The sequence below is a fragment of the Rana temporaria genome, chromosome 2 (assembly GCF_905171775.1).
Source record: "Rana temporaria chromosome 2, aRanTem1.1, whole genome shotgun sequence".
Taxonomy (NCBI): domain Eukaryota; kingdom Metazoa; phylum Chordata; class Amphibia; order Anura; family Ranidae; genus Rana; species Rana temporaria.
The window spans coordinates 130804633-130822303 of record NC_053490.1 but is presented as its reverse complement, the minus strand read 5'-3'; the positions used below and the strand labels follow the sequence as shown (position 1 = coordinate 130822303).

At 45.3% G+C, this 17671-nt stretch overlaps 1 protein-coding gene across 2 annotated transcripts in view; it reads right to left on the bottom strand.

Annotated features, from left to right (window-relative positions):
• The window catches only part of TIMELESS (timeless circadian regulator), a 189821-nt gene that overhangs the window by 89240 nt on the left and 82910 nt on the right, over positions 1-17671 (bottom strand). For both annotated transcript variants that reach the window (XM_040341046.1, XM_040341047.1), the window contains exons 9-14: positions 17607-17671; positions 16294-16381; positions 11195-11371; positions 10754-10971; positions 4364-4467; positions 3310-3479 (exon numbers count right to left, since the gene is read on the bottom strand). The exon at positions 17607-17671 is cut by the window's right edge and continues 69 nt beyond it. In XM_040341046.1, coding sequence (XP_040196980.1) covers positions 3310-3479; positions 4364-4467; positions 10754-10971; positions 11195-11371; positions 16294-16381; positions 17607-17671 — 822 coding nt within the window. The remainder of the gene's footprint in view (positions 1-3309; positions 3480-4363; positions 4468-10753; positions 10972-11194; positions 11372-16293; positions 16382-17606) is intronic.

The following is a 17671-nucleotide window of genomic DNA, read 5'->3' as shown; positions in this document are numbered from 1 at the left end:
CACTGGAGGAGGCACACCCTGCCCCGTCAGGCTGACTGAGGAGGAATGGGCAGTGGCCCGGTGCTTCCACCCACAGCAGGTGGTGGGCCTGCCTGGCTTTCAATCTGATTCTCCTGTGAGGACAGGTAATTTTGGGGTTTTTCTATCTGGTGATTAGCATGTGTGGGTGGGAGAAGGGAAGATGTGCCAAGTGTGTGGATCCTCCAACCTGTGAATGTTTTGTGTCCTCCACAGATGGCCAGGAGGTTGCTGGGCCATCAGGCCAGGATGCACCATCCCCAGGACAACAGGCTGCAGAAGAGTCCCAAGAATGGCAGGATTCCCCAGGGGAGGGCAGTGGCCACACCTCCCCTCATGAGGAGGTTGAGGGGGAGGAGGATGAGGGGGTGGAGGCTGAGGATGAAGATATGGACATTGAGGCTGGCAGCAGTCAGGCCACCATCAGGGGTAGCCCCTCCCACTCCTCCCCCAACAGGCCTCCACCCACAAGGGTCTCTCTCTCCCCTCCTCCCAGGCCACAAGACTCAGCTGCAGGCAGGATGGCGACCTAGAGGACCAGGGGGGTGGCCGAGGTTCTGCCGGCCAGTCTGCAGAGGGACAATGCACGGCAGACCCGCCATCTGGGTCAGATCAACCAGACTCTGACCCAGATAGAGGACAGCCTGGCTTCAATTAAGGAGTCAATCACTGATGTGGCCACAAACTCCTTGGCGGTCATCACATGCTTTTGTGACCTGCAGACCGCCACAACAGGCGTGGCCCAGGAGGTGAGTGCCCTGACCCAGGCTGTCCAGGACAACACCCGGGCTGTCCAGGCCAATACGGCTGCCCTCACTCTCAGTCTGACCAGGAAAGCAGTGGCCTTGGAGGGCAGGCCAGCAGGAGGACAGTCACCAGGGGAGGCTCCTCCTTCCCCTGCTCAGCCCCCCCCCATGAGTCTCCTCCTTCCCCTGCTCACCCCCCCCCCAGGAGTCTCCCCTGGTGGGCCGTGCCCGTGGCCGGCCCAGGCGTAGCTCACGCCGCCGCAGTTAATTTTTGGGGTTACTTTTGGATTTTTTATTTTTTTAGTATACTGTACTTATGATTTGTTTTATGTGTGTGAATGATGTGTGAATGTGGGGGTGGCATTCCTGATTAAATAAGGGGTGTCACCCTCAGTTTTGGTGGAGTAGGGATCCCCAGGACCAGGGAGAAGTGATCCCAGGTCCGTGTGAATGGTGTATGAATGCACAGTGACATAATTGGAGCCGTGGCGTTACTGCTCCCAAGTACCATTGGGGGTACTTGGATCTAATCCAATTAGATGTGCATGTGATGTGTCTGTGCTAGGGACCACAGTGGGTGTGCATGCATGCATTCTCATTGTGACATTATTAATGTGTGTGTTTACTGTGCAAAGATGCATTCTGCGAGGCGTCTCCTGACTGCTGTTCCCTCAGAAGAGGGGGTACCCTCGGTTACTAAAGTCACTAGTATAGTTATGAGCATGGATGCCCCTGGCATGTTGGCATACAGATTGTTGTCCTGCAAGTGTGTGTGCTCAGCTCTTCCTTAATGGTGTTGCTTTAGCTGACCTTTACACGGCTGGTGTAAAATTAGGGCACCTTTTATAAAGTGTAATTTTACACCATGAAATCTACGCCGCACACACTTAATTTTGTGGATCGCCTTATCTCCCTCATTTGCATCTTTGCCTATCAAAACAGTGGTGTGTCTAGCGTATTTTGCGTGCGAAGAAACGCCGGTGTAATTATTTTAGGTAGGACGGAAAAACATGGATTTCAGGCGTATCTCGTTTTGAGGATCAGGCGCAAAGATACGCGCGGCGCAAATTTCAATTACGCTGCGCATCTCGAGATAAGTCGGCGTAAGTGCTTTGTGAATCTGGCCCTTATTGTTCATTTTTAACATAGCTTTATCTGCAAAGGGGGCCAGCCTAAAGTGATCTATCAGAGCCTAATTTTCTCATTAAAGTTTATTTTAAAGTAGCATTCTGAAACTACCGTATTTTTCGGACCATAATGCCGCGTACAGACGGTCGTTTTTTTTTTATGAAAAAAAAACGTAATTTTGTGTGAAATAAAAAAACAACGTTTTTGAAACGTCATTTTCAAAAACGACGTTGCCTACACACCATCGTTTTTTCAAAATGCTCTAGCAAAGCGCAGTTACGTTCAGCACTCTTTTCCATTGAAGCTTGCTTCTGAGCATGCGCGGGTTTAAAAACGTCGTTTTAGCTACACACGGTGATTTTTTGTGACACAAAAAACAACGTTTTGAAAAACGACACAAAAAATTTAAGCATGCTCGAATTTTTTTTTTGTTGTTTTTTAGAAGACATAAAATTACGTTTTCCCCCACACACGGTCATTTAAAATGACGTTTTTAAAAACTTCGTTTTTTTTTCATCACAAAAAACGACCGTGTGTACGCGGCATTAGACGCACTTTTTCCCCCAAAAAATATGGGTGAAAATGTCTCTGCGTCTTATGGTCCGAATGTAAATCAGGCACCGCTCCCCGGCGCCGCTGTCAACGCCCCCCCACCATTGCCGGCAAAAAGACGCCCCCGCACAAAGCCACCCCCCCCCACCTGTACTTAGGAGTCCCCGTTCCCGCGGCCTCCTCCCACACAGATAAAGTCGGTGCACACTCGCGGCCGGGGTCTGCGAGCCGGGACGTGTCTTGAGAGCGCAACTATGCAGCGCGACATGAGGTAGGACACTATTGTAAGGGGAGAGTGGGGAGGAGTTTATGGCAGCCAAGGAGTGAGTGTGTGCAGTCTCCTAATGCTGTGTTTAGAGGACAGGTGACAGCTCGCTCTGCTGGGACTTGTAGTGCATCTGTGCTGGGGGGGGGGATATAACAACCTGCTCTGCTGGGACTTTGTAGTGCCTCCTGTGGGGGCTGAAATATGGCAACCTGCTCTGCTGGGACTTGTAGTGCCTCTGTGGGGGGCTGAAATATGGCAACCTGTTCTGCTGGGACTTGTAGTGCCTCTGTTCTGCTGGGACTTGTAGTGCCTCTGTGGGAGGCTGAAATATGCCAACCTGCTCTGCTGGGACTTGTAGTGCCACAGGTCAGGCCACAATAATGGCACAGGTCGGGCTGCATTATTGGCAATGGTTAGGCTGCATTTCTTTGGCACAGGTTAGGCTGCATTTCATGGTCACTGGTAAATATTTTAGTACACCATTTGGTTCAAAATATATTTTTTCTTGTTTTCCCCCTCTAAAACCTAGGTGCGTCTTATGGTCAGGTGCGTCTTAGAGCGAAAAATATGGTAGTTTAATTTCATTGTAGATGTTACCTGGACCATTATGGTTCTCTTTCCTTTGCAAAACTTTTCCAACATCTTGAGAAACAAATGGGTTGTTTCTACCAAATCTTTTAAGAATGAATGTGGTTGTTTTGTTTCATCAAACTTTCTAAACAGAGCAAGAAATAGCTCTCTATATTCCATCACATAGAATATATTGTCTGCGGATACAAAGAAAAGACTTATAGCAATACAATGTTTAGACTGTAAAACAATTATACCAACATACTATACTATATTTAGAACAGTGGCTCTCAACCTTGGGGTCAGGACTCACTCGGGGGTCGAATGACGACTTGCCAGGGGTCATGAATCCTGGGCTGTTTCTAGAGGTCAGGTGACTGGTGAGGAATGTGAAGTGGGAGGGCCTAGTGGATCCGATTTCGGCATAGGTGCTAATGCTGTGAGACTCCAAAGAGCTGGAGACACAGTAAATAACACTACCTGTATTAGAATTGCCATTAAAAGTCCCCACTACAGTTCTCAGATCAGCAGGTGATCTTGATCAAGAGCACCCAAGTTGGCTGATCAGAACTGCCCCCAGCACCAATTCCCCCCCCCCACCAGCACTGCCACTCATTCCAACTCCCTGCCAGCACTGCCACTCATGTCATTCCCCCTACCAAGGAGTATGAAAAGGAATAATAGAGAATACATGGAAAGGAGTGGGAGGAACAAAGAAAAAGAGAGAGAGAAAGATTAAGAGAAAGAACAAGACAGACAACTAGAGAGAAGGATAAGGGGGGGGGGGGGGGGAGACAAGAAATTGGATAGAGAGAAAAGGGAAAGAAAGGAGAAAAAAAATAAAAGAGTAGAGTGATACATCCTAAAATGTACCATAGGGGGTTTTAATACTATAAGAGTGGAAGGAATACAGGTAGGCGCTAAATGTCCATGGGTTAGGAGGGCAAACTTCTTGTCTTGGGTGCTGACAACCCATGCTCCCACAACTTGGGAAATTTTATTACGGGGTCACAGCACTAGAAAGGTTGATTTAGAAGAAGACAATGTAAACTGGGAGTCATCAAAACTCAGTAGAACTCACTTTTAATAACTTTGCTACTTTCCCGCACAGATTCATCCTTAGAATGATCCATTTCATTGATGGTAGTTATAATTTCTTGATAAGCTTTTAGGGCAAGATGCATTCTACATATACAAAACAGATATACAAATGGATTTAAAACACTGTTAAAAAGATGGCAAACAAGTCTGTTCGTATTCAATGAAATGCTTCCAATTAGAGCTAAATATTAATCAACACACATTCAAACCATGACCCCCGGGTTTACACTATAACCCACATGTGATCCAGTGTGGTGAGATTTGAGCCCATTTATTTTAAAAGGGCTCAAATCGCACCACATTGCACCAAAGAAGTGCAGGCACCTTTTCAGAAGACGTGCAGCAACCGCAGTGTGTGGTTGTTTTGTACTATGCTATCCAGTGCGGCCAAACCACACTGCGTTTGCAATCCTTCTGGGGCGTTTTTAACGTTGTATTGACACCCGCAGCGGATCGTAAACACAGTGCGTTTCCTATACCGCATACGTGTGAACTTAGGCTAACCTTTAAAAAATACACACATGCTATTCAACTACATATTGATTAAAAAGTAAATATGTCCTTTTTTAGAATTACTACTAAAAATCATATCTATGCTGCCTCCACCTAACAACGGTACTTTTTTTTCTCCATCAGCTCATCTCCTACAGTTATCACCTTTTGTATCCCTTAACCTTCCCATTTAGATTGTAAGCTCCAACGAGCAGTGTCCTCCAATTCCTCATGTATTGAATTGTATTGCAACTGTACCGTCTGCCTTTGCATTGAAAAGCACTGCACAATATAAATCTTGTAAAAATGATAGGGTTCCAGAAATGTGTATTGGCCCTGACCACGTTAAATTGTCATTGAGCAGTCTGATGAGAAACCAATAATATGCCAGGAAAGCGCAACCATAAAAACAGATTGTACATACACATGTATAACATGGGACAAACAGGCAAGAGGTCTTCCTTGACTGGGTGCGTTTGACAACTGGCAACTTACTAATCATTGAAAAAATGAAAAAACAACTTTGTAGGCCGGAGGTTCCAATGGACTACTGCCCCCCCTATGAGTTGGTCAGAGTCCCACCGTCTGTGGGTCTAACAGCCCACAAGATCTTGCATCGCAGTTTTCAATGTTTATTTCAATTGTCTTGTTTTTTTTCTTCTTTGGTGGGCGGAGTACTCTACAGGCGTACATTCTTGATCTCATGACCATCCGATGGTTGTCCCTGAATGTCCAGGGCATGAATTCCCCTCATAAGAGAGAAACATTTTTTAAATATCTTAAACATTTGAATATAGATATAGCGTGTTTCCAGGAAACCCATTTTTCTTCCTCCTCTTGTCCCAAATACTTTGCTGCTGATTACCCCCAAGTTTATTTGGCTAACGCTTCTAATAAACGCTTCTAATAAACAGAGAGGGGTCCTTATTGCCATACGCAAATTGGTCCCATTTATTTGCAGTAAACAGATAGCGAATCCAGATGGCAGGTACCTTCTTTTGCAAGGTACTGTACAGGACAATGAGGTGACCATCATGTCCTACTTAACCCGGGGCGCTTCCTGATCCACGTTTGCTCCCTGTTAAAGTCCCATCAGAAAGGCACCCTTTTACTGGCGGGCGACTAATGTGTCTTTGAACCCTTTGCTTGACAACTATCCATCAGACCATAAATCCCCTTCCCCGGCCGCAAAAAAATTCCAACATTCTTTGCGAGAACAGGACTTGGTGGACATTTGGCGAGAGCTCCATCCCCGCGGCAGAGATTATACCCATTATTCCCACCCCCATCGATCTCACTCTAGGATTGACCACATGTTTGTTTTGCGTAAGCATCTTCCCCTAATTGACTCGGTCTCTATCCTAGCTGTTCCATGGTCGGACCATGACCCAGTATTAACGGTCTGTCATTCGCTGCTTAGTAAACCGCAACAATCCCCCTGGGTGATGAACGACTCCCTCTTGTCCATTAAAGAGATCCTTAGTGACATCCACAAGGCTTCTGTGGAATACTTTGCCCTTAATTCAGGGACGGTCTCATCTCATCCCCGGTGACTCTATGGGAAGCTTATAAAGCTGTGCTTCGGGGTCATGTTATTCGATTGGCATCGAAGCGCAAGAGAGAGAGGGCCCAGGCCCGCCGTGCGCTGGAGCAGCGTCTGGAGGCTTTGTCATCGGCCTTCAAGCTGTCTCCCACACTTGCCAACCGTAGGCTATTAGACAAGGCCCGCACGGATCTGGACCTCTGTTTGACTGATGAAGCAGAACGTAGCTTACGCTGGGCCTGCCAGAAGTGGTACACCAAGGCTAATAACCTAATTCGATGTTGGCTAATAAATTGCGTACCTTTACCCCAAAATTTGCCCCCATTGCTCTACGCACCCGCCACAACATTCTCACAGGCAATCCCCAGTGGGTTCTGGACGAATTCCGTCATCGCCTTACTATACTTTATTCTCCCCCTGACCAAGCATCCACCCAAGGCCTCAACTCCTTCTTGTCGAGCTTGTCCTTACCCTTTCAGAAACCCACACGTCCCTAATGGACCGGGACATTCAGGTCTCGGAAGTCCTCCAGTGCATTAAAGAGCTGACGGTGGGGAAAAGGCCGGGTCCGGATGGCTTCACGGCATTATACTACCGGAAATAGGCAGACGTCCTTGCCGCATAACTCACAGCTATGTATAATTCCGTGAAGGGGGGGTCACCCCTTGACACCGAACCTGCTGACCGCTAACATTGTTATGATCCCTAAACCTGATAGGGACCATTCTTCCTGGGCCAACTTTCGACCAATTTCCCTAATCAACATAGACATGAAAATCCTGACGAAGATTTTGGCCAACCGCTTGAATTCCTTTCTCCCGCGTTTAATTAAGAAGGACCAGGTGGGGTTTGTCCCACGTAGGCAGGCAGGTGACGCTATTAGACGCCTTCTTCAAGTCCTACACATAGGTCAAAGTAGATCCTTGGAAACAATGTTTTTGTCATTGGATGTTAATAAGGCCTTTGACACATTGTCATGGCCATATTTGACACGGGTCCTTCACCACTATGGCTTTGGCTTCTCCTTTTTGAGTTGGATCTTAGCTATTTACGATTCCCCTCAGGCCAAAATAAAATACTATGGTTTTGAATCGCCCACCTTCCCTATCAAGAGGGGTACCCATCAGGGGTGTGACCCTTGGTGGAAGCTATCCGATCCCACCCGGACATATCTGGCGTGGACATAGCGGATACTTCGCATAAATTGTCCTTGTTTGCGGACAACATTCTGTTTACTGTCACTAATCTCAGAATTTCCCTCCCTAACCTACATTCTCTCTTAAATGACTTTGCCATGTTTTCGGGCTTATCAATTAATCTCAAGTCCAAGGCCATGTCAATCAATCTCCCGCCCTCGGAGCTTGAATTCCTTCAAGCTGCATTTTCTTTTCAATGGCTGACCTCGTTGCCTTACCTAGGGATCAAGCTCACCCCGAGCTACTCGGGTCTATACCAAGTCAACTTCCCTTCACTTTTTGTGAAATTGAGCGCTATGCTCTCCTTCTGGTCTATTCTCCCGCTGTCCTCGTTTGGCGGAATTACGACTGTCCGCATGACTTATCTTCCAAAACTGCTTTATTTGTTTTGAGTCTTGCCGGTCCAGGTTCCTTCTCACGTTTTACATATACATCAGCGTAAAATCCTGCAGTTTGTTTAGGGTTCTAAAAGGCCCAGGATCAAGAGACAGGTTTTATATGCCTGCTAAGTCAATGGTGGTCTCTCGGTTCCCAACCTGCTGGCTTACTATATGGCCGCGGGTATAGCCCCCCCTTTCTCATCTTCATGAGCAACAACAAATGCCATTGTGGGCCACCATCGATGTAGTGGATTCTCACCCGATACCTTTAGCTTCTCTCCCCTTGCTCTCTCGAGTGCAACGTCCTAGCACTATAGGTCCCTGTCCGGCTCACTCGCTCTGGCTGTGGGATACGGTTAAATATTCTGCGGGCCTGATCTCCCCCCATCTTCCCCTACTGCGCCTCCTTCATTGCCCACTATTGCCACCAGGATGTGACAACCCGTTGCAGTTCTCATGGTGGACCCAGAATGGTTTCGTGGATGTTCATTCCCTGTTCACCCCTACTAGGATTGTCCCTTTTGCAACCTTGCGTTGCTCTCAGGATATCCCCCTTCGGGAGCATTATAGTTATCTGCAACTCCGACATTTTCTTTTGCAACTTATAAGGTCCCAACCTACCCCTTATACGTTGACCCCTTTTGAAAGCCTTTGCAGATCACGCCCCCAATCCTCTGGTCTAATTTCCTTAATTTATGCAGCCATAATTTCCTCTAAAAGACCTCCGCTGAGACCTTATCATTTATAGTGGGAGGCGGAACTGGGGAAACAGCTTGACCCAGAGGATTGGCGGAGTATGACTATTGCTCTATCCAAATGTTCTAGAAATGTTCTCTTCTTGGAGAATGCTTATAAAGTATTCTACAGGTGGTATTATACCCCAGCCAGATTGGCAACTTTTATCCCGTCCTATTCTCCCTTATGTTTCCGTGGATGTTCTCAGGAGGGCACAATGGCACATATCTGGTGGACCTGCCCCAGGGTGTGCAGACTGTGGGTCAAAGTTTATACGCTCCTTCGCAATCTTTTTAACACCAATTTAAGGAGGGACCCATTTGAGGCCCTTCTTTGGAAACCAATCACGGAACTCCTCCGTCCGGAACGCCAATTGCCATCGCATATTTTTACTGCAACTAAATTGACCATAGCTAGGGCTTGGAAATCGCCGGCCCTCAGTTTCGAGGCCGTTAAAAATTGTGTGAACGACATCATGATAAATGAGAAACTGACGGCCGTGTTATCAGATAATCATGATCAATTCCTCAGAATCTGGCAGCCTTGGGTGGCTCATGACCACTCTTCACGATTTGACCCACTACTTCTCGGCTTCCCCCACCCCATGGTCTCCTTTCCCCTTCCCCCCCCCTTTTTTTTTTTCTCTTTTCTTCTTTTTCCTTCCCTTCCTCCTTACTATCTCTCATTCTAGTTTCTTTTTCTCCTTTCTACTTTTGCCTATCTTCTCTTCCTTTACATTTTTTTTTCTGGCCCACTGGCTTAGTCCTGTTGGGAATGGAAATATGCTCTGCTGCTCTGTAGGGAAACATTTTTCTTTATTTCTCTTCAGCTACTGTCAGATGATACTTAAATATATATATTAGGGCTGTTACTGATCAAAAATTTTTTGAAAACATTTTTTTTTTTAATCGATTAATCGACTAATTTCGATTAATTATAACGCACATACAGATCCAAATACTTTTAGCTGATCTCCTTGCAGGCCGATTCCCAATGCAGCTACCAACAACTGGAAAAAACACACAAAGGCAGCGCTTGATGGGAATAGCATTTAAACTTTTATAGTCTTTAAGTAGGTAACCAAATAAATATTGCACTGGAGATAAAATCCATGTAGCTACATAAACATGGTGCGAGTAATACCAAACGGTAACAAAAGCAGTCAAACACATTTAGCCAAGTATGATACTGGTATAAAAATGTGTACAACGATACCACTGCTGAATCCAGAGGGGTTAACATCAGTCTGTCAGCATGTAGATGTCCCATGAAGGGAACTATCACAACTCCCAGTGGATGGCTGTAAAATCCCAGGGTGATAGAGGGAAGTGTAACAGCCCTTGCGTGTGGCAGATAGTAAGGTCCCGCCGGCATGCAGATATGAAGGCACAGCAAAAGGAGCCCTTCAGATGGACACGGCAAGACCCGCCGGTGTCCGTGACGTCACTGGATCTCGACGGAACTCCCTGAAGGCCCCGAAGCCGGCGGAGAGGTGAGTACCAATCAAAATAATTTTAATCGATCAAAAAAATTAAAGATTAATCGATTAATTAAAAGTTAATTTGCACAGTCCTAATTATATATATATATATATATATATATATATATATATATATATATATATATATATATATTTTCCTCTTCCTTTTCTTTTATTATTTTGAATGTCACTGTTTGACGTTTGATGTTTTCACTCATGGTCCTGCGAGATCATTGGCATGCTAATCTAGCTTATCATGATTTTCACTTACCTGTCTTGTGATCAGATGTCAATCTCCTGCTGACCTCACCTGACCACCCTTGGACTTCCAAGGTTTTTTTTCTAATTGAGCTTTGTAATGATCGTTCTGTTTTTACTAGTTTATTTATTTATTTTATTCTTATATACATTTTATTTTTTATATATATTTTTTTACACCTATGTTTCCTACTGTCCACAATCGTTTTGTATTGCACTGTTGAATGTAACTTTTCAATAAAACACTTTGTACAAGAAAAAATGAAAAAACAAAAAGGAATCCTACCTGCGCGCCCAAGAGGTAGCCTCTTTCTTATCCATCAGCATCATTTCATAGTAGTTGGTGAGGTTTTGCTCTATGAAATGGAATGTTCTTACGCTAACCGTTTCAGATACAAGTTCTGGTCGAAAACGAAAAATTCTATTGAAGGCCATGAAGAAAGCCATAGACCACAAGTAATAGGTCTCATCATGCTGCTGAGCCTTCTCCCGAATTAGGTGATCCTATAGGAGGAGATCCCAACAAATGATACAATCAATGTTTGCTTTTTTGTCCAGCTACTTCTATTTTATGTAATGTTCTAGTCCTATACCCTAAAGTCCTAAAAGTGGAGATTGTTATGATGGTCCCCCTATTGGCGCAGATTTCCTTTTATTGCTCTGGTTTCCACTCACAACCTAATAAAATAAACACATCCCAGAAAAGTAAGAGGATATTCATGCTCACCTTCACAATGTACATAAGCCGGTTATAACAGTTTTCCAGGAAATCAATGCAAAACTCCTTGAGGAATAGACGCACATTGAGGGCAGAGCGGCGGCCGGCCTCTGTATCCTTGGCTTGTAGCTTTCTTTTAGGGACTCTCCTTAATTCTTTTCCAAGATCATGAGTATAATTTTTGAACTGTCAAAAATGCAGCAACAACATTACTTGCTATAAATTTTTTAGGAAATACAATGTATTACACAACATAAAAATGAGGCACCTTAGTCTGTTTTTTTTCCTTGTGAAAGAGATCCGCTTAAAGTGGATGTAAACCCTCACATATACTCAGTGAAGTGAACAGCCTCAGATGATACACAGAGATGAAACAAATCTCCCTATATAAGTTTTACATGTATATCTGCTGTCTTCATCTGTATACCATATTTTTCATTCCATAAGATGCATTATTTTCCCCCCCAAAAAATGGGGGGAAATGTCAGTGCGTCTTAAGGAGTGAATACTGACCTGACCATGCCTACCAGGCCTGCATCCCCCCGTCGCCATGTACCGGGCCGGCCGGCTCCCATGAGCGCCAGGCGATCTCCTGGCCTTCAGTGTCATTTACAGAAGACAGAGCAGCCCAAGCAGTCGAATGGGTCAGGTTGCGAAGAATATGGTATATACACGTTAGAAAGTGCACGTCCTGTTAAAATGTTTCTCTTCCTGGTTAGCACTGGGAGTGGATTATTTGCATACAGCCGATTGGAGAAAAGGCACAAACCCCCACTCCTCATAGGCAAAGGAAGATAGGAATGAGAAGAGCTCTGCTCTTAGATGGCAATGCTAATCTATTTATAGCAACCTTCCCCCGACACACACTTCTATCTCCCGCCTTGGCGAACGTGTGAGAGGTTATCAGGCTAATGACAGAGCTACAGAAAGCTACAAAACACAGTGCTTTGGAGAGAGATAACAAAAGACTGCAGATATACAGTTTGTGACCAGCTCAACTTTCATAAATCAGGTTTACATCCACTTTAATGTAAACAGCCTTTTAAATTATGTTAATGTATTAAAAGTCTGCTTCTATTTATAGGATTTTAATCTATAAATATTTATTCGTGTTTTTTTTCCATTGATGTCTAATGTGGGCAGCTCTTTGGGGCCTCCAATGTCACTGTTGATTGAAAACAGACTGTCTTCAATAATGACAGCCACCACATGGCCCTATTCTTTTTTTAATTTATGGAAAGGAAAATCAGGAAGTCTTAGCCTAGGTTCACACTATAGTGATGCGGAAATCAGCGCAATTCCAGCCCCGGTTCTCACATCGCATCTCTCCCGCAGGCAGTTCACACTGCCCTCTGCAAACCGCTGCGGGTGTCAATACAATGTTAATGACACCCCCAGAATAGTTCACAAATCGCAGTGTAAAATGTGGATTCGGACAGAAATAGGAACGCATGGGTGGGGACAGTGCGGGAAAAAATACTCCAATGCGAGTTCAGCCAAACAACTGTATGGCTGAACTGGCATTGCACAGACATCGCATGTGATCGGCACCACAGTGCGGGTGTGCAAATCACATGCGATGTCTGTTCGCTATAGTGTGAACCCAGGCTAAAGCAAAGGAATATTGTGATTTGTTAATGCTGATAAGTGTCCTACCGATTCATGTAAAGCAGTGGTTCTCAACCTGGGGGTCGAATGACAGGGGTCACAGGATCCTGGGCTGTTCCTGAAGCCCGCGCTGCTCTCCCAGCCTTTTGCGAACGCCCAGCTGGGCTGTTCCTGGAGCCTACGGCTGCCCACTCAGCATCTTCGCAGCTGCCCATTCAGTTCACAGCATGGTTGGGGGGCAGAGACTAGAGGTCAGCTGACAAACAAAAGTCACCGCCCCTACCTATGACTGGTCTATACAATAAGGATTGCTGGAAAGGGTGCATATACATACAAAAACATGAAATATCCAGGCTCAAACTTACCGACCAATCAGCAACCAACCAAATTCACCTGTCTAACAGTGTGCGTTAAAAACAGAGGTTTAGTTGCACGCTTTTGCAAATGCATGTGTAAGCTGCAGGCCCCCGTCAAGGCTCTCTGTATACTGCAGTCCTAACTATAACATTGCATTTTAAGTCTCCTCGGTAGGAGCACATGACTGCTGATGGATAGATAGATAAGGGGCAGGTGACTGGAGGTAGCCCAGCCCTCATTAAAGGGGCAGGAGCACACTGAACACCCCAGCACATGGAAGCAAAGGTGCCAGTGCGCTGCCTGACAAATACAACAAACAAAAGTCACTGCCCCTACCTATGACTGGTCTATACAATAAGGAGCGCATATACATAGCGCATATACATATTATATATGTATATGCCCCCCCCCCCCCCACAACAAGGAATAAGAGAAGGAAAAATAGAGAATACATGGAAGGAGGAGGGAAATAAGGGGAGGAACAAAGAAAAAGGGAGAGAAAGAATAGGAGAAAGAACAAGAAAGACTGCTAGAGAGAGTGATGGGGAAGAAAAAAAACAAGAAATTCGGATAGAGAAAGATAAAAGGGAAAGAAAGGAGGACAAAGAGAAAAAGAGTGGTACATCCTAAAATGTACCATAAGGGGTTTCAATACTGTATGAGTGGAAGGGACCCAGGGAGCACTAAATGTCCATGGGTTAGGGGCGCAAATTGCTTGTCTTGCCTTGAGTGCTTACAACCCACGCTGCAAAAATTATTTTACCGTTAGGGGTCCCCACATCTTGGGAAATTTTATCAAGGGCCACGTCACTAGAGGGTTGAGAACCACTGATGTAAAGCATTAATTTTAAAGTAAACCTGTAACAGTTTTAAAGGTATTTAATGGTAACAATTTTGCTGAAGCACAGACACTTTGGGGTTGATTTACTAAAACTGGAGAGTGCAAAGATTGGTTTTTATGCACAGCTGCAATTTTGCACTCTCCAGCATTAGTAAATCCTCCCCTTCGTGCCACCTGCAAGTACCTTCTTTAGGCTGGGTTAACACTTGCTGCGGCCACGGCTCACAGCAGGTGGTCCGGTGCGTCCCTGTTCAGGTGCAAATCAGGTCTGAATTTCGGTCTTAATTCGCACCTGATTTGGAGCCAAAGACGCACTGGACCCTTTCCAAATGCAAACTGTGGCTGCCCCAGGTCTGTGAACCATTGAGAGCCGGTCACAACTTTCCTATCATGCGAATTGGATGCGGGTGAAATCCACATCCAATATGCATACGTGTAAACCCAGCCTAAAACTTCAAATGAATTTCTGTCTCTTTGTGGAGCCCTTCATGCTAGGCCCAGGATGTACACAGGACAATAACCTCCACCCAAGCTGGCACTGAGACCCACTTCATCCTTCGTACATCATTTCAGTGCCAGTAAAAGTTCTAGCTGACTGGTGGATGATAGAAAAAAAAAGGGCTTAATGATGACTAGGCAGAAGTCAAATCCTGGGCATATAGGATTCAAAGGCTCAATAAGGAGCTAGAAATAAATTAAAGCAGTTACTTATAGGACTCCTTGCACACTAGGCACCTAGTCTGTGTTCCTCCAATCCTGATGTTTTAGTGTACTCGGGAGCACCAGCCCTGCTGACTACAGCCTGTTAAATTCAAGGGCAGGCTGAAATACTCATGTGAAAATACCTGCTTTCTGAGTATTTGACCCTGAATGCATACAGTGTTAAACCCGAATACCACTTAGTATGTAGCTTTCCAGATTGCAGACTCTGCTTTAGCCTGCTACAGACTTCAACAGTTGGGGGGGGGGGGGTTCCCCAGATCGATTTCTCCCCCCAGAGAGGAATAACTCAGGATTGGATGCACACAGGCTAAAAAACCTAGCGCTCAAGGTTCCTAAGCACTGCCGTTTTTCTGCAATTTAGCATTATTTTTAAACTTGGGTACATCTTAGGTCCTGATGAGTTCACTTTAACCACTTAAGGACCGGACCAATTTGCTGCTAAATGACCCAAGGGGTTTTTACAATTCGGCACTGCGTCGCTTTAACAGACAATTGCGCAGTCGTGCGACGTGGCTCCCAAACAAAATTTGCATCCTTTTCTTCCAACAAATAGAGCTTTCTTTTGGTGGTATTTGATCGCCTCTGCGATTTTTATTTTTTGCGCTATATACAAAAATAGAGCGACATTTTTGAAAAAAAAAAACAATATTTTTTAATTTTGTTATAAGAAAAATCAAATAAACTAAATTTTAGTCAAACATTTAGGCCAAAATGTATTCAGCCACATGTCTTTAGTAAAAAAAAGAAATCGCAATAAAAAAAAAAAAATAGCTACCTAGCGGGAACAGCGACACTAATACAGCGATCAGAAAAATGATCGATTAGTGACACTGGCAATAGGGAGTGAAAGGGTTAACTAGGGCGGTGATCAGGGGGTTAAAACTTTATTAGGGGGGGGGGGGGTACAGGGGCTACCCTGGACCTAACACTAACTGCCTGTCACACTGACACTAAATGCAGTGATCAGTACATATATGATCACTGCATTCAGTGACACTGTGACAGGGGGGTGGGGTGATCGCAAGGGGTTAATGTGCCTGTGTGTCCTGGTGTCAGTGTAGTGTTGTGCAGACTCACTGTGTGATGTGATCTCTCCTCAGCGGCGGTTGAAAATACCGCCGAGAGGAGAGATCACATCACTTCCCTCTTCCTGTGTTTACACAGGAGGAGGAAGTGACACGCAGGGGGAGCGCGCGGATTGGCTGAGAGCGATCCGGAGGGCGGACAAAAATGAACAGCCGCCCCTTCATCCCGGATCGCTCGAACAGCCACGGGAACCGCCGCATGTACCGGGGGGGGGGGGGGGTCCCGATCGGACCCCCGACCCACGTCTAGGCAGGGACGTACAGGTACGCCAATGTGCCTGTCCGTGCCATTCTGCCGACGTAAATGTACATGCGGCGGTCCGGAAGTGGTTAAACTGTAAAATTAGGGGACAAAATGGAGGAAGAAGAGAAAATCAAAGTGTTGGAGAGTGTAAATAAGTCACTTATAGTTTCAGATTTGAAGGTGTACTAGTTTCCCACCAACCGATTACATGTAGAGTTTAGAAGCAAAAATGGTCCAAGTTGACACTTACATTGTGAAGTCCCTTATGGTATATGAGATCTTTATCCCCAATTGACTTCAAACCCTGAATAATGTAGGAACCACCAAATCGCGAATGCCTGTGAACAGAAACCAAACTTTTACTGCTGTTGCCACATTGGTCAGGTCTCAACCACGAAGATATGTGGACCCTGTAGTACATCTGTCTAAACGTATCACTTTACCGCTTCCATAAAATACAGTTAAAGAAATCATCTTACTGACATGCAGGGCTTTTTTCCAGTGGGAATATGGGGGAACCCATTCCGGCACCTCCAGCAATGAATGTATATATGTATGGCAAGGAGTGCTGGGGTGTGCTGGAGGGTCTATTGATGCTTTCTGCTGGGGGATCTACGTTTGCATGGAGGTATATTATTGCTGGGTAGGTCTCTTGTTGCTGGGAGGAATCTACTGTTGAGGGAGAGGTCCATTGTTGTCAGCTCCTGAAGGGTCTATTGATGCTGGCTGCTGGGAGATCTGCTGTTGCTGCTGGGGGTCTATTGTTTCAGGGGGGGGGTGTATGGTTGTGTGGGGGATCTATTGTTGCTGGGTGAGGCCTATCATTGCTGGGTGGTACCACTGTTGCTGGGGTTGGGTCTATTGTTGCTCACTGCAGGGGAATATATTTTACTGTCTTTCTGGTTATCATGAACAAATTCCATGCAAATCACTTAGTAGTACAAAATGATACTTGGTTCTGTATTTTCTAAAAGAGGTGATACTCAGAGGTGGGTAGGAGGTTTAACCTAGGGACGGTGCTTAGAGGTCAGTATTGAGCAGAAACGAAGGGTGACTCAGAAGGGGGGGGGGGGGGGTACTATTATTGCCCTTATGAATATGGAGAGATCATTAAAACGAATAAAGTGCACATGAGGTAAATAACTGACTTGACTGAACTCACACAGACAACCACATAGACATGTAAGAACATATTTTTATGCACTAATGCGTTTGCCCAGTTATCCTGCTAAAAAGGGAGTTTTGACAGAAATTCGTGTTTTTTTTTCAGACAAATCAAATGTCCTTCAGCAAAAGACACAGCCCCACTACATACCAACTGAGACATTCTGAATCAATCAGCACAGATCTCTAAAGTAAAAAAACACATGGTACATGGCTCAGACAACTTTGGGCAGAATCAGTGTTCATAACAGGAGTCTATCCCCTGTACCACCACCAAAAAATCCCAAAACATTAGGACTGGTAACACCTGACACAACTAGAGCTTAGTTTGCTTTCGTTAAATCCATGATAGTACCGAGGGCGCATATTCACCACGGTTCTTATATTGTGAAGTCTTACCGTGTGCCACGCTGAAACACTCTGCTTTTTTTCTCTGCCACTTCCCTCTGCCGGAGGATCTCCAG